General features: G+C 35.3%; 2 protein-coding genes across 2 annotated transcripts; one reads left to right on the top strand and one right to left on the bottom strand.

Moving 5' to 3' along the window:
- The first annotated feature begins 1412 nt into the window (after positions 1 to 1412).
- LOC111515753 (uncharacterized) lies at positions 1413 to 23832 on the top strand. Its single transcript, XM_023171953.2, has 10 exons — positions 1413 to 1629; positions 7463 to 7540; positions 10888 to 11034; positions 11143 to 11373; positions 11433 to 11735; positions 14797 to 15143; positions 18449 to 18651; positions 21324 to 21642; positions 21805 to 22001; positions 23497 to 23832. Exons 1-10 carry the CDS (start codon positions 1578 to 1580, stop codon positions 23816 to 23818), a joined length of 2199 nt encoding a protein of 732 aa, XP_023027721.2. The 5' UTR covers positions 1413 to 1577; the 3' UTR covers positions 23819 to 23832.
- Positions 7527 to 9387, bottom strand: LOC111515761 (alpha-1,3/1,6-mannosyltransferase ALG2). The gene is made up of 2 exons (XM_023171964.2): positions 8881 to 9387; positions 7527 to 8832 (listed from the first exon to the last, which is right to left on the bottom strand). The coding sequence occupies exons 1-2, from the start codon at positions 9097 to 9099 to the stop codon at positions 7729 to 7731; spliced, it is 1323 nt and encodes a 440-aa protein (XP_023027732.1). The 5' UTR covers positions 9100 to 9387; the 3' UTR covers positions 7527 to 7728.
- Positions 23833 to 26237: the final 2405 nt, after the last annotated feature.

Genomic DNA, 26237 nt, shown 5'->3' with positions numbered 1-26237 from the left:
ACGATTGAAATGTTGGTGAGCTGTTCCACTTGTTGGAGCATTATAAACAGCTAATAAAGTTTGCAATCCACTATCAAATAATCTTGAAACCGGGCAGTTTTCTTTTTCTAATGCAGCGGCAAGTTCATGCAAATCAGATAGTTCCTCGAATGTTCTTAAAAACGTTTTTTTTCCTTTTTTAAAGAGCGCAGAAGTCGTATCACAGTCGCTTGAAGCGTGAAGGAACGAAATGTGTTTTTTAGACTTGAATATTTGTCGAAGTTCTCCGTTTTCACATTTCCTTTGCCAACTTTTTTAAAGAAAATGTTTTGTTCAAGAGAAGAGGCTGCCAGGTATAAATTTTGAACTTATAAAATAATTTCAGAGTTTATAAAGATTTACTAAATTATTTTCTGCTTAAAATGTAATTACCGTAAAAGTATTTACAATTAAAATGTAATTAAAGTATATCCCTTAATGACTTTTTGAAATACAGGAATAAATTGCATTATTGAATTTATAGATCGGTTCATTAATGAAACAAATTTTTGAATATAATGTATTTGTTAATAAAAAATGAAAATTATTCATAATTATTTATTAAGTAATAATTTATTTTTTTTGGATAATAATAATTTATAAACCTTAAATGAGCTGATTTCGATCGGGACAACCAGTTGATTTCAAATAATATTGAATCTGCGCTCGCGCTGCCCTCTATCTCAAAAACTATTCAACGTATGAAAAAATATCTGAAGCGAAAGTTGTAGAGAATTTATTTCTCTATATTATTGATGATGAATATAATTAGTATAAAACCCATTGGAAACGAGATATCGGCAAAAACGTGCAAAAAGTCGATTTTTTTGACTTTCGACCCCCAATTTTTAAAGTTGCGGCCGTCGAATCATATGTGAATTTTGAGAATACTTTTATGATGCCAAAATACTAAATTAATATGATTTTACAGCTGGGTATGTCAACTTTCCAAAATACAGGCCTAAATCGACCTAAAATGACTGAACAAAAAGTGGATTCCTGAAATAGTTGATTTTTCGACTTTTGAGCAGCCGTGTCACCGAAAGTGATCCAAAGTGCTACTTATAAGTACGTATAAGTGCCTCCAAGGTCGTGAGTTCGACTCCAGATATTTTATTTCGAAAATTCAGCGTATTTCAGATTGACTATTTCATATTTATACATATAACTGTAACCGTACCGCCCTAAACTTACACAAAAATGTCAACAGAAAACTAAGCTATCCACAAGAAGCTTTTGAATAATTATTCCTACCGAAAGTAACATTTTCAATAGTCTCATTCATTAGTTATACTTTGTATGAAAAAATAAACGCACTTATAAAAGGAAAGTGCAAGCGGAATGATTGATTCACTGTGTAGCCAATCTCATCTAGAGATTACTCCAAATAAGTAGCAGTCTTTTTATAACTGACAGTGACACCCAGAAAGGACAAGTAAAATTGTCAGATAATTATGATTTTAATAAGTTAATTGGAATTGGGTTTACATATTTCATTTAGTCGGAGTACTGGTGGTCAATGCTATTGAAATTTCGTATTAAAAAATCAATTTTCCAAAATGAGTGGTGAATACTATTGTTCCGATGAACCTGTCACCAAATTTTACAAAGGTAAGTCAACTGCAAAACATACATTGTTTGGTCTTTTGAATGAGAATAGTAAGTCTAAATCTATATCACCGGACACATATATTTCTGAGAATACATATACAGTTATATGTATTCTCAGAAACTCATGTTATTTTTCGCTTCTGTGGTATTCAATTCTTTGATATAAAATTTGTATATAGCTATAATGAATCGAAAAAAATGAATTCATTATGTTTCAACCAACTACCAAGAAATCTGTCAATTATTCCACTACTATATCTTTGCAGATCTTCCATGAAACATAGACAGACATAAACTGATTAATTCATTAAAGTTCATTAAGACATTACTTTTGACTTGACTTCATAACAGTTTATGGTCAATTTTATAACGCGGTTTTTTACTTTGAAGTAAATATTTTCTATGTGTAATGGTTTATAATGGGAAACTTGTGACCTTTTAAAAATAAATCCTGGTCGTTGAAGCAAAATTATCTGTCCAAGCATAACTCTTATTGATTTATTTCAATTAATCAATACCGATCACAGAGGTAATAAATTAAAGTTTTTCTTGAACACGAAATAATGCGAAAAATCTAGTCGCAATTATATAAACCGCTAAGGGAATATTATTGATTAGCTAATTCAAATATCTCGCAAATAGCAAACAATCCATTTCTGATAATGCCATTAGAATTAATACTTTTTTCATTCGGTAATGGTTTTGTACATTTGCGAAATTCCTGGAATAAACTATTATGATTGTTGTTTTTAAGTGTTGTGTCACTTGTGATATGCAATTTATTGAACATTATTTATTGGAGTAAGCTGATTATGGTACTTCAATTCAGTAACACATCAAATTGAATTTCCATTCAACTGATAAATTATAGTTATTGAATGTCACTCATGAATTCTGCCGGATTCCTACCGGGAATTGCATAGATCTATATATAGATTAATTTATTACATTTTAAAAACTACATAGTCTACTAACGTATATGTTGGCAACCCAACGAAAATGTTGACATTTCCAATTGTATCAAAAGCCAGCAATTTGGTTATTTCTGAATAAATCGCCCTATATTTCACTAATACTCAAAATTCTAGGCAGATTCCATAAGGCAAGACTTGCCATAAGGCAAGTCCTACATATAGGTCTAAGTCATTGCGATATATTTGAACTATTGAACTATTAACACGAGATGAAAATTAAAAATTATTAACAAGAAATCCAGCATCCGCCTTGATGTCATAGGCATTATTCATCCTATCGCTGGCACTCCGTATGTTCAGACGGACTCGTTCATGGATGTCGTCCATTCTCTGCCGAAGCTTACTGACATAGTCTTCCCCAGCAGCGTCTTGTTCTGGCGGCGTCCCAAATTTCAGATCGCAAGGAAACCGCAGCTCTCGGTCCATTATAATACTGGCAGGGGTTTGGCCGGATGACTCGTGCACTGCCGAACGATAGGCTAACAAGAACAGGTGCAGATACTGGTCCCAGTCTCTTTGATGGTCAGAGACTACCTTGGACAAGTGGCGATTTATGGTCTTATTCATTCGTTCCACCATTCCATCGGACTGTGGATGTAAAGCTGTGATCCTGGTCTTTCAAATGTCCAACAGCTTACATATTTCTTGGAACAGCTTAGACTCGAAATTTCTGCCCTGATCCGAATGTAGCTCCAATGGGACACTGAATCGACATATCCATTCCTTTACCAGGACGTCAGCAACGGTAAATGCTTCCTGGTTGGGCAGGGTATAGGCTTCTGCCCACTTACTGAAGTAGTCCATGACTACCAGGATATATTTGTTCCCATGATCGGACTCTGGGAACGGGCCGGCGATGTCGATGTCGATTCTCTCAAAGGGACTACCCACGTTATACTGGCGCATTGGAGCTTTCGGTCGAATCCGATATCCGTTACTGGCAGCACATACAGCACACTTTCTGCACCAGTCTTTGACGTCGGCTTCACAATTAAACCACTAAATCCGTTGTCCTACTTTCTGGAAGGTCTTCGTTACTCCAAGATGTCCTCCCGTGACCTCATCATCTGTCGTCGTCTGTTCCTGAGTACCACTGTCTGGCGCCTTTCTTCTCCACAGTCTTCAAACTCCAACACCCGCTTCAGAACCCCGTTTTCCAAGATAAAGGAGTTCCATTGGGCCCAGTAGGACTCAATTGCTGGCGAACAACCTGCTACCTCCTGCCACGATGGTCTTTGATTACTTTTATTCCATCCGATGACTAAATCAAGATCTGGATTTTTTTCTTGGTCTTCCTTGGTCTTATTGTCCTCCCAGTTGTCGTCTACCGCTGTAGTTCTACAAATAGTTGCTTCCTTTTCTTTTGCTCGTCGGTAATGTGAGACGTCATCAGGACATGGTCTCCGTGACAGGGCATCTGCGTTTTTTACGGAGGCTTGCTGGATACAGGCTGACGATTGCCCCTTCTCATCGAACCTCTATTTTGTTCCTGATTTGATGTTGGTTCTTTGAGTGCTTGGACATTTGCTAAGCACATGCCCAATTTACTCACAGTTCCAGCATCTTATTTGTTTTCTCTCAGGCAACACTTCTTTCATCACCTTTCTAATGGTGTCCTCAATATCAGCAGGCACCTGCCCATCTTCCTTGGTAGTTTGAACTTTGCATTGGCCCTTGAATGATAGTTTTACAACCTCAAACTCCAGAGCTCTTGCTAGTGCATCTACAAGATATTTGGGACGAGCTAGTGTTAAGGCCTGCCTTGTTTCGTAGTCGAGAAGTCCGTCTAAAAATGCCTGAACTGCTAACCGCTCCGTTACGTTTTCCGGTATAGCAGGATATTCCAGACAAACCAATCGAGCAATGTCAGCTTCAAATTCCTATAGGGAGTCTCCTGATTTCTGGCAGCGTTTTTCAGCTGTGAATGGTAAACGTGCTCTAAGTGGGCCTGTCCATACCGCGGCTCAAGATGCTTTATAAGTTGGTCATTTACCCAAGGAGGTTTTCCGTCGAACTGGGGCGGCTTCAATGAGAGCTTTCCTGGTTCGGAACTGCCTTTGACATCTTTTATTGCCTCATGAAGTTCTTCCATGTTGAAACTCTGTCCGTAATTAAGCTTTCGGTAACAGTTTCTGTGGTGTGGGCAGAATTAACGATTTGATTTCGCAACTTGCTAATTGTTTTCTTTATCTTGCTGATTTCTGCCTGAACTTCGCCTTTGATTTCCTCTACTGCTGTTTTCAGTTCTATCCTGATTTTATCTATCTCTGTCTCGATGGTTCCTATCCTTTCTTCGAGTAGGCTCGCCACACTACAAAGCTCTTTTTTCAAGCCTTCTGCATTTTCTAGAAGTTCTTGCTTCAAGCTATTCGAATTCTCTAAAAATTCATCTTCCAAACTTTTCGAATTTTCCAGAAGCTTGTCTTCCAAACTCTTCGAGTTTTCCAGTAGCTTCTCCTCCAGTTCATCTTTTGAACTCACCAAATTTTCTAGAAAATTATCTTCCATCGAGTTTGCTCATTATTGAACTCAAATCACCCCTAGAAATTTCGAATAAATATGTTTCGGGATCTTCTCCTGATTCCGTCAAGTTATCCCACAGTTTCACCTGTCTTCTGGAGTACTGATTTCTTTCCAGAACAATCTACCTTTCTCTCCTCCAATTCTTGCTTCATTTCGGCAACTTTCAAGTCCACTAGGCGCACTTTCCTTGAACACATTTTGTCCACGAAACTGAATATGTCCACTTATTTTAATCGAGTCCGAAACACTTATTTATTTTTACAAGTCTATTTTTTGCGAAAATGGTCTATCAGTTTATGTTTCCAATACTGTCCACTTCGCGAAACACAACGCGAACAAATAAGTCTTATTATAAATTTCACCGCGATACAAATAAAAGATTGTCCAACGCAGGCTCACAGATTTATTTTACAAATTCACTTCTGATCACCGATTGTAATGAATTAAAGAATTAACTGTCTTTAACAAATCTATTTCTAACAATATTTCATTATCACTGACTGATTTATTTACAACACTTATCTCTTGATTTATTTCCACTATTTGAATTCCTTGCTTAACCGTTCGATTCACGTTCTGAATTCTACTGCCCTCTCTGAACGAGGAGCCGGCCTTTTATATCGGTAAAGGGTCATCGTAGAATTCTATAGTCGTTTCGGGACTGGCCTAGACTTTTCGCGGTGAGTCATGTGTTTATCCGCTGGCTGAGATATCGGTCAGGCCCGGCTTTTGATTCGTTACAATATATGCGGCTTCTTTGAAATTTATCCTAAACGAGTGTTCCTCCTTGTGGATGATTTCAGCTTTAGACCACTTGATGTTAGGTTGATGAGTCCAAACATGCTCTGCTATTCCTGATTTACTGGTTTCTCCTCGCTGTGTGTATTTCATGTGCTCGACAATGCAAACTTTCAATGGCCTCTTAGTTTTACCGATGTATTATTTTCCGCGCTCGCAGGGTATCCGGTAAATGCAATTCTTGGAATCGCAATCTGCGTTTAGTGGCTTGGTTTTCGTGAGGCTGCTACGGATAGTATTCCCAGATCTGAAGCAAGTTCTGATGGTACCCAATTCTTCTTATCCTTTTCGACAAAAATCTGATGTAGGGAAGTACAAGTACTGGTTGTGGCGGCTTCTCTTCCTTGTGAGGTTTTTGCTGTCATCTAGCCAAAGTCTGTTCCACCATCACTTTGGAGTCTACTAGAGTCTTGATGATTCCTATCTTAGTCGATTGATCTTAGTTGGATTCCTGGTTCATATAATGTCCCGTGTGAGTGGGTTCTCGATATACCCATGTTTCCCATTTAGTGTCGGTCCTCTTCACCAATACTTCTTAGAATGGCAATTCGTTTTGGACTTCCTTCTCCATTGAGGAAGTGATGGAAGGAATTACGTTGTTGATGTGCTTCAGGAAGGTGTCTAGTTCTGCATTCCCATGGTTCCATATAATGAAGGTATCGTCCACGTATCTCCACCAGACGCGGGGCTTCTGGTGAGTTTCTTTAATGGCCAGAGTTGCAAACCACTCCAAAAATATGTTGGCTATAACCGGTGAAAGTGGCGGTTCCATTGGCAGTCCCTCATCTTCAGTTGGAAGTAGCAGTTTCGTACATAGCATCCTAGTAAATTCATTATTATACTTGTATCGGTAAGTTTGTTCTTTCATTCAGGTTCCCATCTTGGGATAGCTTCCTCTGTATGATTTGAAGTGCTTCTTCGACAGAAACATTGGTGTAGAAGTGTAGAGGAACTAATTAAACTCACCACGAAATATTGTCAAACACCTTTAAACAAACATGATCTACTTTATTGCATTTTTATAATATTCAGGATAAATATTGCCGCGTGTTCAAATAATACGATTCAAAATTGAATTGAAGAAACTGACGAACTTTTTTTGGCAGAAACGGCCAAATGTCACGATGTTATCTTAGTTGGCACTAAAAATACTCGTAGTTGAACTTTTGTATGAGGTTGTTCATTGCGAACATTTTTAAATTTTGAATTGTTGCAATTTCAATATTTTTATAGATTCAGCTACATATTTGTAGTTCCGTTATTCTTTTATAAAGCTAAGCTGGAGTTGAGGAACATTCAAATGCTGACGAAATTCATGAAGCTGATACTCATTATATAAAGAATTATTTTAATCAATCAATAAACTGATGTAAACGTGCATGCTTGATTTAGAAATGAATATAGTAACCTTGTGAAATATTTTTTTAGTTTTTTTGTACCTACTAGCCTCAACAATTCAATATATACACTTTATATCTAGAACGTTTCACTGTTGCAGGCCCTGTCCTATCTAAACATTTGCACTGTGTTTTTTTCAGATTATGAAAGTATTTCTCCATCATCTAGATCCAAAAACGATACATATGAATCTCAAGGTCAAAGTCACCGTCTTCATGGTAAGTTTATTATTTTTGAATACGTTCACATAGTCAGTTTTACAAAAAATGTTATCCTTAACTGTAAAAATGGATTCTTTTTAATGAAAAATGCCCACAAAAGATTTTATAGGTGTTCTCGAAGTCAAAATATGGTTAATTTAGATATTGCCAAAGATATATTTCATACGGAAAATGAGTAAATTCACTTATGAAATTTTAATATTTTCACTTGCATTTGTATGCAATGTGCTAACAGAATCCTTCCGTATAGGTTTGTGAACCAAATTATTTATTCTACTGCAGAAACTTTCAAAAGAATAGGACTTTTCGAATGTGTCTCTTGCCATATCACCCAAAAACACTTGTAAATGTGGACTGATTATTAGTTTCTTCATCGCAACAGCAAACATTCTAGGCTCAGGATCTATAATTACTCCCGATAATCGATGTACTAAAAGTTTTGATGCGATTCCCTTATTGGAAGCAACTATTGGCTTCCCAAGACTCATTGCCTTCAATAAAAAATCTGAATGTACGTCATTCTTGGCAGGATGAATCATAACGGTAGATTCCATGATAAGTGTTTTCTCGTGAATGATTGGAAGCTGCTTCAGAAAAGTTACTTGGGATGCACATAATCTCTGCTTCGCCGCTGCCATCATTTCGTTGTAGTGGAATTTTTCTTCCAAAGTTTTACAGTTTCCTGCAATCACAAGTTGAAATCGTTTAGTAACCGTTTTATCAGCTATAACCTCCAAAAGTAGCTCAAATGCATCTAAGGCCAGTTTGAAATTTGAAGACCTTCTAAACTTGCCAATCGTTAGGAAAAGGACTGTGTTGTCCATCAGGTCAGGCACTATCCTCTGTATTTTTATTCCAGACTCTTCCCATAAACCTATATCTATAGATGGATATAAGACATTGGGTTTTCTGTTCAACGACGGATATGATTTCTTCAGAATCTCAGCGAATCCTATCGTTTCGACTAAGATCTCATCAGCTAGCTTTATCCACTTAGCTTCCAATAAGGTAGGACATATTTTTGAGTGTTCATAACAAGCGTCGGTATTCTTGAGCTCCAGAAAAGATTCCACATAAAATACCTTATACTTTGTGAACCACTTTAGGAAATATATTGCACACAAGCTCACATCCAGTACTACTAATTGTGGTTTTGGTTCTGGAGGGAAGCATATTAGTCTAAAAGCCATCCACGCAGCTTTGAAAGCTGACATGTTGCTCTTGAATAGCCCCAATATACTCCTTGGAATCCACCATCCTGAATACAAAACTGGAATTGAATCTGAAAACTGAAGCAGGCGTAAGGCTTTGATTTTTTGAATGAGGCACAAACTTACCCTAATGTCGGCAATGCAGTCATTCTTGTCGTACTGGGACGTTACAATCGTAACTTTATAGCCAAGCTTTCTGAAAGCCAACCCAATATTGAGTATGTATCTATCAGACTTTCTCTTGATTAGTTTTTCGTGTAATATTACCACATGTGGTTCTTGGGTAGGCCTTTCAACAGTGTGGGCCTCATGAGTTTCATTGTCAGTCGTTAATTCAGAGTCCATTTTATGAATTTGAGTGAAAAATTGTAAAAATAATGTGCATTTTGACAGTTTCTGTCATTGATTTTTTGACGATTTTGAAAAGAGATTAATCGTTACGTACAAAGTGATTTAAAAATATCTTGATAAAATACTCGCAGTTATGTATCACTTCGTCTTCGTTACATTGGAGATTGGTCTATTCTATTCTTCAAAAAGTGAAATTGCTCTCTTGAAAAATTTGTGAATGAGCTAATCCAAAGACCTCGAAACTGATTACAGTATCTGGGCGGGTGCTATCCCTATTCTGACATCTGAAAACGTCTAAAATGTCTTCAATTGGGGGCTCATTTCAGGCTATAATATCAGGTAGAATAGCCAATTTTTTGCACGATCACATTTAGTGGATCTTGATTCACTGTTTATGACCACTGTTACACAAATATGTATTTTTGACGTTGGAATATCTTTGATTATCTTTGGTTGTGCGATCAAAAATCGCAGTATCGATATAATCGTTCTATGATAGCGCCCGATCACTCTGCTCTCGTCGGCAGCTAAGCTTTCTGAAAGAGATGTTCTGCAAAGACCCAACGAAGAAGTTGGCTTCAGGCACTGAAGCTACAGGCACTGAGACTGATCAAAAATACCATCGCAGAGCTAAACCAAAATCGTAAAGTTCATGTCGTTCTTTTAGACATCTCGAAGGCCTCCGACCATGTATGGCACGAAGGTCTTCTGCATAAAGTAGTCACGTTTGACCTGCTTCGGGGCCTGATCCATTAGATTGGGTCTTTCCTGAAAGACAGAACCTTTCAAGTTAAAGTAGAGAGCTCTGTGTCTGACAACAGAGAGATCCTTGCTGGAGTGCCACAGAGGGTCATGCTCTCTCCCACGCTGTACCCTATTTATACCAATAACCGCCCGAGGTCCGAGCGTGTAAAGATATCTCTTTTCGCCGATGACACTGCTCTCCTCTCATCTTCCATGGGTCGGGAGCTCGGGACCGTCTACATCCAACGTGCATTGGACGACCTTGAGCACTAGTAACTCGAATGGTTCGTGCGCAGAGATTTGCAGCTGCCTGCCTATAGTCATCTTCAGATTACCTGTTGCTGATAACTCTAAACTGTTCATAGGTCATTTGAGAGCTTTTCCCTTTCCTTTCTCTGTTCTTAGTTTTCCAGTTCAGTACACCGTAACTCCTTTCACCGTTTGTTCAGAGGTTTCCATACATCTCCATATATTAGCCTGGCTTAATACGATGTTGTTCAACATCTTCGAAGCTTCTTCAAATTTTCTTTCACACCAGTGTTCCTTCCTGTGAATGATTTCAGTTTCAACCAACTAGATTTATGTTGGTGGATCAGACCCCACTATTTTCATTTTGCTGGTATCCTCTAGCTAAAAGAGGACTCGCTTTTGCTCGCTAATGAGGACTCCCAATGGCTTCAAATTCTTGGAGGCGCTGGTTGCGTTTGGTGCTTTGGCATTAGTGGGGCTACTACGGATTGTATTTCCAGACACGAAACAGGTTCCCATGTTGAACTTGGAGCCGATTTCCGCCGACAGCTCTCTGTGGAGTTATTTTCATCTTCTAGCTAAGTCTATTAAAGATATTGAAGTAGATATAAGTAGAGTAAGCTATTGAAAGATTGACACATTCCATCGCGGATTTTTTATAGACTTATAAAAGAAGAACAATATTTTGTGAATTGTTTCGTTATATCTCAAATAGATAAGACAGCGTTTTCTAATGAAAGCTCCCCGACATCGATTCACACATTAATGAATCACATCATATTTTCTCAGATATTGAAGAACAACTGGAAATGGCTGAAACACGTTGCAACACTCTCAAAGATCAATTGGATTACATGAAACAGATATACGGTGTAAAAAAGGAAGTTTCAAAATCTCGAAAAATATCCAACGTATCAGGAACACAAAAATTGTCAGGTATGTCTGTTCAACAAACCGTTGGCAAATTATGAGGTCTAAGTGAAAGAAAAATATTATGTTTGCTGTTCCCTACCTTCGCAAAGTATTTTTTATATTTTTTTCCAGATGATGATCTTACACTATCATCGGCTTCAGTACCTTCCGTCGAAACCAAGGTAGTACCGGTAAGGCAAAGTTCGAACGCTATTAGTACTGATAATACAGGCGCTGCAGTAAGAACTATCAACAACATCTTGAACGGTATAACTGATTCAGTGAATAGACTTTCCGAGCTTCATGTTCAAATCAGCGAAACACCTAGAGTTCGAGTATTGGCTACTGGCTCAGCTTCACCTCGTGAGCTCTCTCCGATGATTTTGCCATCCTGAAATTCAATTATAACTTTAATATTTCAGACCATACGGTTGAAGACAGTAGTACAAAAACCAACCCTGTCATCAAAGAATCTGAGGAATTCCAAGTTCCAAATAAGAGCACTACAGGAATCAGTACCAAATCCAAAAGTATTAAAAGAAAATTGAAGGAATCAAAGGTCAGTGCTAAAAAGCCTCCAAGCCAAAAGTCTCTCAGCCGAAATACTAAAGTTGACAGGAAAATAAAAACCAATGCAGCGAAAGGCTCCATTATTGACAAGACAAATTCCGCTGTATTATCGCAGAGGAAGGATATTTTAAATACTTTCAAAATAAAAACACAAGGTAACATATTTTATCATTTTTTATATTCTAGAAATCACTTTTATAATATGTATATAGTGGATAAAAGTGCATAACCTTATTTATAGTGTTTTTTTCAGTGGCTCAAAAATTGTAGTAGTATTCATTCAGAGTATTTGGGTAACGTATATCATCTCAGGAAAACTCTACTGATCCTGAAATGCAAAACTATGTTTATGACTTTCCATATATGTAAAATCATATTAGAATAACCTCATTTCTTTCGCAAAATGTAATGCAGATAGAATTACTTTGCACGTGGGTCATTTAAATTTAATTGCCCCAATATGTTACAGAAAGACATCATCTAAGTTTTGTTTCAAATAAAAAAAGAAACTCCTAACTTATTTAATTTCTGTTTGAGTTTTATACGTTTTTATTTTTCCTTGTCGCAGATGTGTTGCGTTGCTGGTATGACCTCCGTTGTATGTGTGATGTAATTCTATATCCTTCATGATATAAGCCAGAGAAATAGTTTTCTCAACAAAGCATTGTGAATACTGTGCATTCAAAATATTAGATTTCTTGTTATTGAGAACATAGGCTTCCAAGGCTAGAGTCACGATTAGAGAGAACAAAATACCATAGTACCAAACGTCAGTTACTGCGGCGGAAAATATCAGTGATATATGCGTCGGCTACGAGGGGGTGTCAGCAACGACTGGCCCGAGTAGAAAAAAAACATGTTATCACTCTCTCAACCCTTAGAGTGAGATACTACGCCAAAAATGCAGCATGGAAGTGCATTTGTGCATTATTTACAATGACAACTGCCTAAATTAAGACATTGAAACGTCAGAAAAAAAAGTAATGCGAAAAATATATTGTTTGTGAAGAGTTAGAAATTTGCCGTGATGTTGAAAATGACCAGCTCAACGTCGATGCTGTAATTAGTATGAAGCTTTTTCTACTAGAAACTGAAATGAGTATAAGTTACTCAAATTTTATATTGATTCACAAATTTTATATACAGTTCAATATTTATAAATACTGTAGAATTAGTTATCAAAATATAACAAAAATGCGCAACTAGCGCCACCTGTCTAGAGATTGTATTACATTGTCTGTTGTTTTCAGCTCCATGCTTGTTCATCTAATACGTTATGGGCTACCCATATTTCCAAGTTTAAAATATAATTTAAGGTGAATTGTAGTGAAAATATATCTGGAAACGTAATAACAAGTATTACGATACTGAAAGGAAGAGAGAACTACGAAGAATAGGCATTTGCAGTTGTCTTAGAAGGCGTGAAAATAAAATTGCGATGCATCGGATGCCAAAGCAATAGCAAAAATCATTCTTACAATAGAACTAGGACTATATGTGCATATTAAGAATGAAACAACTTCATCAGGACTTTGGACAAAGCTACAGAAAATGTTTGACGACGCATGCTTTACTAGATCGGATTGCTGCGAAACCTGAATTCAATCCGAGGCGAAAATTGCGTGTCCATGGCACAATATGCATTCCGGCATAGACATAATGGCCGATTCAATCAAGTTGAAACTCATAGACATGACTAGCAAAATTAGCAACGCAAGTGTCCAATGTGCAGTTACTGGTAGAAACTGGCAACCCCAGATACAAGATGGAAAATGAATGAGTCGGAACGCAAACGTAGCTAACATCACTACATCAGAAACGTCAAAGTCAAACATAATGTGTGTTATAAGTGTAAAAATCTAGGCCACTACAAGAATCAGTGCAAATTTGTAGAAAAGAAAAGCCAGTCAAATGCCTTCAGTGCCATTTTTCTGAGCAGAAGTTTTAAGAGTAAGGACTGGTTTGATGATTCAATGATAGCAAAAGATCATCGCTTAAAAACGTGTCAAACCAGCCACTTGTTAACAAGATTGTCATTGCTGACGACTTCTGTAGATTGTTGTGATGATACACAGATAACAACAATAATAGAGTACAACACAGAATATGATATACCTGTCACAGAGGTATTATACTTGCCAATTTTAAAACATGAATAGCAGATTATTATATTGAATACATATTACTCCGTTTTATTTTTGTTGAGTGTCATTGTAGAATTAGTTATTAAAATATAACAAAAATAGGCAACTGGCGCCAGCTGTCTAGAGATTGTATTACGTTTTCTGTTGTTTTGTGAATAAAAAGAAGGTTTAGTTCGTTTTCAGCTCCATGAATAAATTCCTTTCTATTAAATTATTCCATTGAAGTTCAATCAAAGTGTGCCTACATTTACATAAATTTCTAAGTGAACCGAATTATTTTCGCGAGAAAAAAATCTAATGGAAAAAATCAGTTTTTTCGTTTCTTTTTCTATCAATTTGAAAAAAAATATCTTTTTTTTTAATACAGAACATTTTGCCCTAGAAGGTCAAATTTGGCTAAAAATCGTTGTAATTAATACATTCTCAAACCCTAGATACCACTCCCATTTTACCATTTCCAATAATTTCGAGTTCAGTTTATGTTTTTTCTATCACTTATGAACCAAAATGAGTTTCAAGACAGTCTTCGCCTGTTGAAAATGAAAAACCAGTAATCAAATATGACCAAAAGAGGAATCAAAATACAAATGACGGTGATGAATTTTTCATAGCATCATTAGAATTGTCGTAGAAAGGAAACGGAGGGCCTTTCTATTTGGTTCCTAAAAGCGAATGGTACCTAATGGCATATTATCTGGAAATGAAATCATATTTTGCGGTGGCGCAATAAAGCTAATAAAAATGTATTCGTTCAACGTTCAGTTTGGATTCACTGACTAGAAAACTTGTAATAAGAACTGAAAAACAGATATGTCTAACTATTATTTGTAATCACGCAATCACATTGATTTGTTTTAAAAATGGCCAATTACTGTTTACGAAATGAAGTGAAACAAAAGATTTGCTTCTTGAATTCCTTTATGGCATTCTCCACATGCGTGGAGAAACGAAATTCACCGTTTTTGTGCAATCAAAGCATGAATACTTTTTAGATTACTAAAAAACCGTTAGAAATGCGTTTTCCTTATTATGGTCATTATTGTTTTATATTACCTATCATTTGCTTTTCTAGAAAAACTTGTAGAAATTTACCACAACAAGGAAGCCAAAAGCAGCGATTCCGATGAAGGAAACAACAAGAGCAGAGAAAAGAGTTCTAAGCAGCAATCAACCGTCATGACTGCTGAAGATGTTCCTCCTCTGAACATTCCCAATCAAAAAACTAATCGATTGTCTAATGAGAATGTGAAATGCAGTAGCGAAGGAGTCAGGCAGCATATCGACCCAGACTGCTATTACGATCCACCAGAAGCTCCAAGAACTGTTCAAAGTTGCTGCTATAGGAGTTATGAATTGCCAACTATAGCTTCGAAGATGAAACAAGTTGCCAAATCCTATCTACATACCTTCAACTTCAAAGTAAATAGGTTTCATCCATTATATTGTTTTGTATCCGGTATGTTACAAGTCTGTTTCGTTATTTGACCCAAAATCCAAAACATCGAATAGTGTTCACTTTCCACTATTTTACCTTTTGAGTTATCCAAAATTTATTATAAAATATCAAGAGTGTCATGACATATTTAGGTTTGTAAAATATTCTGCCGAGAGAAATATCGGTGTAGGCTCTTCCCAGCCTTCTAGTTCTCCGAAATGTACGTAGAAAGGTACTGCCTCATAATTTTATTTTTCCATCTAACCAGTATTTCTTCTAGCATGTAAAATTGTTGGCTGAGAAACAAAAAACTCCTCTCCATTTATGGTATAACTGTATAGAAAAAATAAAACTATCATCAGACCTATTTTCTTTACTGCCTCTTAACTCTAGTCAGAAAACGCACATCTAGTTCGTCGAGAAAAAATTGCATGGACACATCAGACGCCAAATAATGAGATGCTCAAGAGAAAAAATTATTGACTTGGTGTGTCGCGTTCAAATAACATCAGAGTGCAAACCATTGAGTCTAACCCAGAACTGGCAAACAAAGCTGATACTTCGACCATAAATAGAGTAATATGTAGATTTACGAAACAAATCTTGAGTAAAAAATCTTGCTAGCAGATCAACATATTTAATAGACTACAGTATACTTGGAATGTGACAGTATTGCTTGGTTTTCAACTTCGAGAATAAATTGTATATTCGTTTGATTTTCGCGTCAAATTGTCTGACACTATCAAATTCTGAGGACAATGCATTTCATTGTTAACAATGATATGACGTAAGAATAATAAAAACAGATCCTTTATTATTCCTGAAATTGACCCGTTCTGGTCATCTACGTTCTCTATAATGGTAACGAAGCTCCCCAATGATTATGTCAGAACTAAATACTAGATGCCCTGGACACAGTGACTTGAAGTTGTGAGAGCGTCATGCTGCAACTAGTAACCTACGTTTAAAAACCGTTTCGCAAGAAATTACTGATCTGTGATGATTTATAGTGGAAGAGAATTGAGTATCTAAATGATCTTTCAGAGATTATAGAGGTACGTGTCACCGAACGCAGTCAATGCGTCAAGAACGGTTAGTAAAACTGACGAAGAGAAAAGAGGTCGAAAATGTTTGAGGGCTTTCTATATGGTTCGGGGAGCAAATCATAACGAGTGACAATACATTGATCCAAGGTCATCTGTATGAAAGAGAATGCACCTTCACTAATGAAGGTTGTTTCAGCAGACTGGACAATAAAACCATTTGAGTCAATTCCGAGACATTTTCAGGAATCATCGGAACTAGAAGATATCTGTATCTACTTCAATCAGTAGGTACACCCACCAATATGACCATTGTGTAAAGCAGGTTTCAATAGAGTATTATTAAATATTTCTGAAACAGTATTGCTAACAGTAAATATAGAAATTATTATATTATTGAACGTCTGATGCACTGTTCGGAACCTTTGGTGTGGTAATGAATATTACTGGAGCTCTATGCCAACACCAAACCGTTATTTTCAACACCTCGATACGTGCTTCAATCACCAAGTGATCATTTTCAAGAGAAAGAATAAACTAATTCTACATATAATGTCTTTATTTATACCATAGATACCTCTGCTAGGTCCTCGCATCCTAATTGTCTTAAATATAATTTCACAGTGTTGCCTTATCTACTAGTCAGGTAAATATGATGCCTAAAATTGGTCCACCATCGTTATTCATAATATTATTATGTTTACTTATTTCTAAGCTCTCATAGGCATCTAGATGCCTGTTTGTTTGAAGGTGATTGACAATGTTCCATGATGAATTTCATTAGTTTGGACTTCCATTGTCTAATATTATATAAAATGATTTGAAATTCCTGAAAGAACCAATACAAATGGAAAATTGAAAGTTGTAACTGAAAATAACAATTATATCAAGCAAAAAAACCTGAAATGAAATTACAGTGAAATAAAATACAAGTAAAACATAGAAAAATTGAACGAAAAATAAAAAAAATAAAACGTTAAGAGATTCCAAGCCAAGTTACTTCACGACGTTTCGTCTTCGGGTAATGACTGGACTAATTTCTCTGAGAGATGACCATTTATGGGTCATTCGAGTACTTTCACTTATCTCCTCTTTCTTCTTTTCGCTTCACCGGTTTAGCGTGAGATGACCGTTTGGCGGGAGTTAGCAATTTTTCGCTTAGTGTTTCTTATATCTTATTTTAATAGATCTTTTTATCTGTCCATAATATTTCACATCGCAGTCCTTATATTTAATTTCGTAAATTCCAGACTTTTTCACATTTTCCTTTATATTTATCTTGGTTTTCGTTGTTTCTAAAAGTCGAGATTTCGTTCATTCTCAACGTAAACTTATTTCTTATAATATCATCAATACCTACCTTTAGAGAAACCATCACTTATTTCGAGTTGGAATAGAACTGCAGTAATATTCATTTAGTATCTTACTTTCTATCGTTCCAGAAAAAAAATTCAGTCTCAGTAGTACTGGGAAGTATGTTCTTCTCATTTCAAATACTATAATTATTACCTGACAGCAACTGGTCTAATTTCACAGTTAGGTACGATAAATGAGACCAACAACCAGAAACCCATTTAGCATATATGTATGAGGATATTAAAGATTTCAGTGTGTACAAGTCAGCATCTTATCAGACAAGAACAAGATCCAAGTCGGCCTAATGACAAAGATCATTATATGGTAGATATGGTAATATAACGGAGAAAAATAAGATACAAGTTGTGAATAAAAGATTTGCAAGGAATATCCAAAAAATGGTGGTTATACTGTCTCAATTATCTTGATGAATGGAAACTAATTGTTGCAAAATAAGCATTTCATATCAAGAAATAATAGATTGAATTTTATTGAAAAAATATACTGAGGTATGTGAAAATATTCAAAGGACGTTGCAACAAAGTTTATCATGAGTAAGTTCGAAGTGCCTAAGACTGGAGCAGTAGGTGATCACAAGTATCCGGGCAACCAATTCATAACATCCTCCATTCTTTTCAACATTTTTTTATGATTCCCAATTTTACTAGTGATAGCTTGAAACAACCCTGAATGGTATTAGGTCTCGAGTTCGATGCTCTTTTAATTGCATCCAGCTGAGAAAGTTGAAATTGTCTAGTTTATATTTTATAGTAGACAATCTTTCATGGAATAATAATACATTTTCTGTAATACGTATGAAAGAAAATATATTGTTCCAAACGATTCCATTAGAAGTATTGGAGATTATTACCTACTAGAGGATTTTTCAGGCTATACCATTTTGTGCAGCGATTTCAACCAGTCCCAGTCACAACATTGGGATAAACATTCAACAAGTCATGAATATCATCAAAAATAGGCATCCAGTAAATGGAATTTCACCTACTTTAGCTCATAATATAGGATTAGCAGCGGAAAAACTGAACAGTAGACCACTATCGGCTCTGGTGTCGACAATAAACTCCAAAACGTGGTAAGTCTATTGTATCATATTTTTCACTCATAGCATATGAATTTGTATTTTTTTATTAGCTTCATTCAAAATTTGGTTTTGGCACTAATTTCTGTTTAATTCTGAATTAAAAAAACAAAAATATATATTCATGTGATTCACATTATGTGTATAATCTGTTTTCCCAGAAGTTAAGTAGGGGGTTCTTTCTGAAAATGTAAAAAAAAAACAAGAAAAAATGTTTTCCTAATACAATTTATAGCCCAATTTATATCGGTTGTAACCGATTGAAACCACAGTAAAAAAACACAACTAGTTATTCATAATTGTTTTCTGTTTTTTTTTAAGGATACTTATGAAATGTATAACTTAGCCAAACCAAACGTTAATTCTTCTAAAACAAACGTAAATTCTTCTAAGCCAAATAATTCAAATTATGTCACATAAACATTCTCAAGAAATGGTTTGCTGTTTCATTTCGAACGAGTTTTGCTTTATTACCGGTGAGATGTTCTTTCTCTTATTTTTCTTTTCTCCCATATGTTGAGACTAAGATGTGTATCGTTGTGTATCGATCGAAGCAAGAATTGATGCTACAGTCAAAAATCGAATGAAGCTATTGGTGAAACAATCCCATTTGATGCGGACTTCACCAGTCACACTGTATATTCCTCATAACAATTACGTTCTTATTGTACATAGTAATGTCCCAAAAGTCCCTCCAAGCACCAGTTACCCATTCAAATGATGACCTTTTACTGTTATTGCTTCATATCGCAATATCCGCAACATATTATTAATATTTGATACTGAAAGGTAAAATTGAAACATTTGGCGTGTATTAAATCGAAAACAAGCACTGCTTCTAAACTCCAGAACTGAAACACTCTTCCAGATGTACATTTTATCAACCAAGAAATGAACGATACGAACCATAGTAATCAATGCTGAGCAGTACTTGTCCTGAAAATGGTTTATAAATACGAGTATATGCACAGAAAGCTGAGTATTTTATACATCCAGATATCGAACAGATCAATAATCGTGAAACATTCATGGATAGAAGGAGGAGATGATTTCTGATGGTTCTTATCGTTTGTTTCTCTGATGAAAGTACTATTTTATTCCTTGATCATTTCCATCACTCCTGAAAACGGTTTACTCCTAATGAATGTTGAAAATAGGCCAGTACAATCTTTGGATTTTAATAAATATAAATCCTTAAACAACAATTTAAACAATATTCTTATTGAGATATTTGCAAAACCAAATTTTTTTTTTAACTTTTCTGAGTAATTTATTATTTATGTAAAGATTCACAAGTGGTACCGTAGAAGTACAATCAAGCATCATGGTTTTGATGCATGTTGATGAATTTTCATCTCAAATTAATATTAATAATTCACCTAAGATGAAAATTTCAAAAATTATATGTTTGCCCGAATTTTGATCGATTGAGATTGATAAAGGAGAGATTTGTTGAAAATTGTATTTCATCGTTTTCAAGCATTGAAGGAAATAATTTGTGAAAAAGTTTCAGTTGAAAATAATAATAGAACTTCCAAATTTCAACTGAAGGGTCTTCCGAACTTTGATAATTGATAACGGCCATCTTGTTAAAAATTGTTTTATCAAAATGGATGTCCGGGCAACGTACCCCGCGCTTTGCCCATTTTATGGTCGCCGTCATTGTTCTACCGGGAAGACTGTTCGCAATGTGGTGGATAAATTTGAGTCCACTGGTTCAGTAAACGATCGGCCAACACGCGTACATCGACGAAACGCAAGATATGCCGAATATAACGCCGCTGTTTGTGAGAGTGTGCAGGACATTCTCCTGCAGTCGATTTCGCGTCGCTCACAAAGACTCGACCTTTCGCAGACAACTTGACGACTTGAGTCTGCTCCCACACAGAATTCAACTGAACCAGGATCTGAAGGTAAACAACCATAGACGCCGATGTGTGTCTATGGTTGTTTGGTAACTGATCCTAATTTCCATTGAGAAATCATCTTTAGCGATGAGGCCTATTCCTGGATGAATAGGTACGTGAACATACAAATTTATCGAATCTGGGACGATACAATTCCACATGAGATCCAAAAGCGTCCAATACATTTCGAAAAAGTCACTGTTTGGTGTGGATTTTGGGCTGGCGGCGTCATCGCGGTCTATATTTCTTTGAGAACGACGTTGGTCAGGCCTTCACTGTCAACGGCGAGCACTATAGGTCGATGATTACCAATATCTTGCGATTTAACCTCTTTGGACATTTTCTTGTGGGGTTACCATAAATCGCAGGTGTATGCGAATGAGCCACAAACCACAGCGATCCTCAAACTCATGGAAAATTGGACATTTCAGATGCGCTCTACGCATGCGCCGTGGCGGATATTTGAACGATACTATATTCAACGCATAATGGCATCAAAATGTCTTTCAAAATAATTAAAAAAATTCGATATGTCACACACACTTTGTTTTATTTAAATTTAAAGATAGGATACGCTTGATGAAAGACCGGTTATATACGTCATTTTCAATTAAAAAGGTATATGTTTATAAAAAACCTTATATGATTTTACTGTATATAAAATGCATAAGTTTATAATACGGTTAATATTTGAATCGGAAGATCTCGAATGAAAATAAATATGATAAATTATCAATAAATTACTGTCGTTTTCAACAGTTACAGATCTTCCCAATGTCCTTTATCCAAACCTTCTTTGAACTACCAGCAACTTCAGGATATGGCAAAGAGTATTCCGGAAGAAACTGCAGAGGAGGTGGAGGAAGAGATTGACTCTCCAGAAGTGAGGACAATAGTCATAACAGGTCCTTCTGGTGATATGGAAGTGAAAAATAGAGTTGTACCAATTTGGGCAGCGGATCCAACTCAATCGGAACAGTGCACGTGTATAAATCAAACCGGAAATAATATCCACCATGTTGTCAACAAGTACAAGAGGAACGGTTCAGCCATGACGTCATTAACGACTGTTTCACATGTATGTTCACCACATTTCATATACTAGCTGACCCCGCAAATGTCCTGCCATATAAATTATTTCTATAGAGTATGGAATTTGACCAAGACAAAAAAAATCGCCAAAAATCAAATTTTTTGATAGAACTCAGTTCCACATTTGAAATGTGAAATCTACTTTCAGAAAGAAAAGCGCTGGGGAAGATTCCAGAAAGGTAATAAACGAGGAACCACAAAACGTCCTCACTCTCAATGTGACGGTTATATTCCTGCCAATGAAGAAACCCATGCAGATCCACTGGAGCACCCTCTACAGGGAAAAGAGAAAAATCTGAAGGAAGTTCTCACCAATCTTCACAACGAGTTTGAAACTCTCAATAAGTATAAACATATTTTTTTAATTCTGATTTTATTCTTACGCTGAAAATAGAATAATTTTAGTGACAATAAGGTTTCCTCAAAGGAGCGAAAGAAATAAAAAATATGAAGTCCTTACGAATATAGCTATAGTTTTCAAAGTTTAAAAAATAACGTAGGTACTGTGTTTCATGAGAATATTAAACATTCACCCCGGCTCCCATGCCAAATACTTGACTTTCAGAGGCAAGTTTTTTATATCTGGGATTACATTATGGCAATTTTCGTAGGAATATGCAACTTTTTGAAAGATGAAATACAGAACACAATACTAGTTGAGAATATCAGTTTCCATCGGTTGAGTATTTTTTGAGTTTATCCATTGTGAAAACAAGCAAATATTTTCATGAAACAAATTTAAATTGTATCTAGAAACATATTTTCATTTCTGTCTTCAAAAATTATACATACATTATTGATAAATATTGACATGATTGTATTCATATGAATTGAAATTGAACTAGGATGAATAAGTTACAGCGACCTAAAATTTCTTTGTGATCTGTATGTTATTGACTATGCTTCAGTGTAATATTAATTAATCATGAATCAGCAATTAAAATGTGTCCTAACGAAGCACAGATGGGCCACATAATTGAATTACTTGTTTCTTGGAAAGTCCAACTTTAATCTCTAAATTTCGGTAATGAATTGAATGAAAACACTTTTGTCTAATTTCCACTGGTTATTTTACTTTTACGACCGGTTTCGGGTTTCATCCCATTATTAAGTATAAAAAGTAACTAATACATTCGAAATCTAAAAACGTAGTTATATAGAGAGTTTGTAGGTAAGTTGGATGGAGACGTAATTGAAGGAGCAGGGGTGCCAACTATAAAAATTTCAACACTGGAGATTATAGAAATTACCAGGGTTGTCAAACTTATAAATTCAAGAGTGGAGACCTACATAAATCAACTTGCTTGTTTGGGGTTATATATTTCGGGTTTTTAATTAATTTATTAACTTCCATGGCTTCCAACAAATTCATTTTTTCCCTTTATTACATGTGTGTAGGATTTTGAGATTATCTTTACTTATCTTGTGTTTTGATTCTTACAGATGTTCATACCTTGTAGATTTTTTTTCGAAACAGACGTGTTCACGGAGACTTACGTCAAAATTTCTACCGGTTTGGCATGTAGAAAAGTGTGGGGAGTGCTCTGCAGTATATACACTCAATTCAAAATTGAAATTTCTAAAAAGAATCCAAGGAAAATTGTTTTCTTCTCAAAAGGAATCTTGCCTCCAATAAAATAGTCTTTCCTACAGTACAACAAAATATTTTTTATAGATTCTGCCTGATTAAATACTCGTCTGATATATAATTTGAATATATTCAATCACAAACAACTCTCCCCATTTCAATTTTAATTGTACCGTCATTTAAAATTATTTTTTTGGGGTTTTATTCACGTGAATATATATAAAATCCATGAATGACATATTCCATTTTCAGGAAGTATGAGGAATTGTCCCAGAATGCTAATGCCGATGACGACGAAAATCTGACAGAATTGGAGAAATTGGAATCAGAACTGAATAAAAAAGAAGAGGAGATCGTCATGGTGATGACTTTGTACAAAGAGGTACTGGCTTTGAAACAGCAAATTAAAACGTTGAAGCAGAAAACGAGCCAGCCGAGCATTTCCCTCTCCGATCAGAAGGACTGCCCACCCAATTTCAAAGAATATAACAACCCACAGGCTGCTTTTCATCTAACGAAACTTCTGAGGCAGATTCAAATGTATCAAATGAGATATAAGAAAGAAATAGAATGAGTGAAAAATGAAAATAGGGAGTTTGATTCATTTCTACATTTATGAAAATAAGGACTTTTTTTATTTTCATTTACTCTTCGAATGACGAGAGGAAACAGTAATTTTTATGTTCTACGAACCAACCTCAAAAGGACCATGAATTATATAAAAATGTAATAAACTAGCAAACGTTCCTTATCTGAGTTTCTGAAAGCTCAATATTTCCCAACTGACACATCAGTTAAATGGGGAATGTTCCTCCTGACGAAAATCAAGTAGTTTTCATGAAAGAGCTCTAAAACAACGCATTTTAAACTTATCATTTCAACCTTTTTTTTTTAAATATTTAAATGCTTAAAAAAGACGAATGAAATGATGCATTCAACATTTAAAGGAATTCGTTTGTATTCCACCATTTGGCAACATCGGTTATAGCTAATAAACGACAATGAATCTGTTACCTGTATGAGACAAACAAAGATGACATATTTCAGAGGCGTGCTGTTCTGTTTACTTATGTTTCGAGTTCCGAGACATTCTGTGACATATGACATTTTGTGCACCTAACCTATCTTCCTCTATATAAATAAATAACAAAACAACTGTTGTTTATGTGGCTTGTGGTATTGAACTAAAATTTATATTTTGCCTTAATTTGACACTATTGACATGATTCTTCTTCTTCTAGCATACTATTAACCTGAACTCCGATCTAGCATTCTAGGCGCTGTTTCCAAACAAATCCCTTTGAAAATTAAAACCCAACATTTGAAACATCGATTTGAATACTTTTCGAAGTGAATTTGAAAAACTCATGAATTGAACTCAACTTTATTTTGTTCAAACTTGCATTTGCTGTAATAACCCAAATTGAGGAACATTTCCCATTCATTTCAGCATTTTAACAATTCTCTTAATATATTGCATCAATTAAAATTAAGGTTTTCCACTTTTTCATTTTTTATCATTAGGTGGTATATTGCGCATCATACATGCGTGTATTTAAGTGGATATATTTTTGTATATACAGTGTGTCTCACAGGGCAATTGATTTTATAATAAATCGTTTACTTAAACAGTAATGAATGTAACGGCACGTTGAAAATGATTATCGAGGGAAATAGCATTGTATCAACTTCACCAATCAATCGAAAAAAAAATGAAAGGTTTTTGTGAATTTCAGTTCAATGAGAAAAAATGATGGGGACTTTCAAAAGCATATCTTTACATATAATAATGCACTGTTACCAAAAACATTTCTTTCTCCAGTCATCGATATATCGTTTCCTTATCATTAAATCTGTAATAACTAGAAACCAAATATGCATATCTACATAATAGGTTATAATTATTTTGAGTTCATCGTGGAGTAACCATTGTTTGAAAGAGATGACTGTAATAAGCATTGTCAAACCGTGAGGTCTGAACCTGGATGACACAACGGAATCCCTGTCCTATAATTTTGTTACGGAAAGGTGACAATTATGCCGTCGATTCGAAACATGTATTTAATTTAATGGGTCTATTCAAATATTTGAAACTGACCATTTTATTTTGCGTTGGAATTCCAATTATAGTTGTGCGCGTCAGTGTATTTGGAACATTCTAATTCGCTCGCACGAAAAATAATTGTAAAAGTCATCTCAAGAATTCTAGATTATCTGTTACTTCATTTTCAAATTATCTTGATTTCATTTTTGTCTTGAATGATCTCATATATAGTTTCCTCTATATATCCGAGTATAAGCTACATTTGATTAATTTTAAGCTTTGCATGTAGGGTTTGAAAATAACTGATATAATTGAATCTAATATTTTCATCATTATTCAGTTCTTTGTACCATTACATATTGATAAATGGAGAAATATTACTATCAAAAAGTACTTCTCAATATGCGAATCCGATAACAGTGTCGTGATTTTTTTTAATTGAAATATTCTTTTTGTACCAATTTCTCTGGGTTATTGTCAGATCTGTTTTCATTTGACGTATTAGACATGCACATATCATTATTTATTACACTAACAGTTCTCTTCAGTAAATATTGGTTTGTCCCTACCATACTTATAATTCGTAAAATGAGACATGAAACTTTCTGTTTTTATACAATTTTTATTTATAACTAACGTTTCTGCAGTTATGTCCTATAAGGACATTTTCAAACAGATACAATAAACTCCGTTTATCGTTTAATCTAGTGAAAGCTCATGCTTACAATAGTCTATGTATATTAGATTGTGTGTTTCAATAAAGTATTATTATTATGTCCTATAAGGACATTTTCAATAGTGAAAGCTCATGCTTACAACAGTTTTTATATATATACAATATATTAGATTGTCTATTTCAATAAACTATTATTATTATGTCCTATAAGGACATTTTCATACAGACAAAATAAACTCCTTTCACCGTTTAATCTAGTGAAAGCTCTTGCTT

The sequence above is a fragment of the Leptinotarsa decemlineata genome, unplaced genomic scaffold (assembly GCF_025532065.1).
Source record: "Leptinotarsa decemlineata unplaced genomic scaffold, Ldec_3_MD MMD2_tig00000035_RagTag_RagTag, whole genome shotgun sequence".
In the NCBI taxonomy this organism is placed as follows: domain Eukaryota; kingdom Metazoa; phylum Arthropoda; class Insecta; order Coleoptera; family Chrysomelidae; genus Leptinotarsa; species Leptinotarsa decemlineata.
The sequence above is the reverse complement of the archived record's forward strand: the minus strand, read 5'-3'. Positions and strand labels throughout refer to the sequence as shown.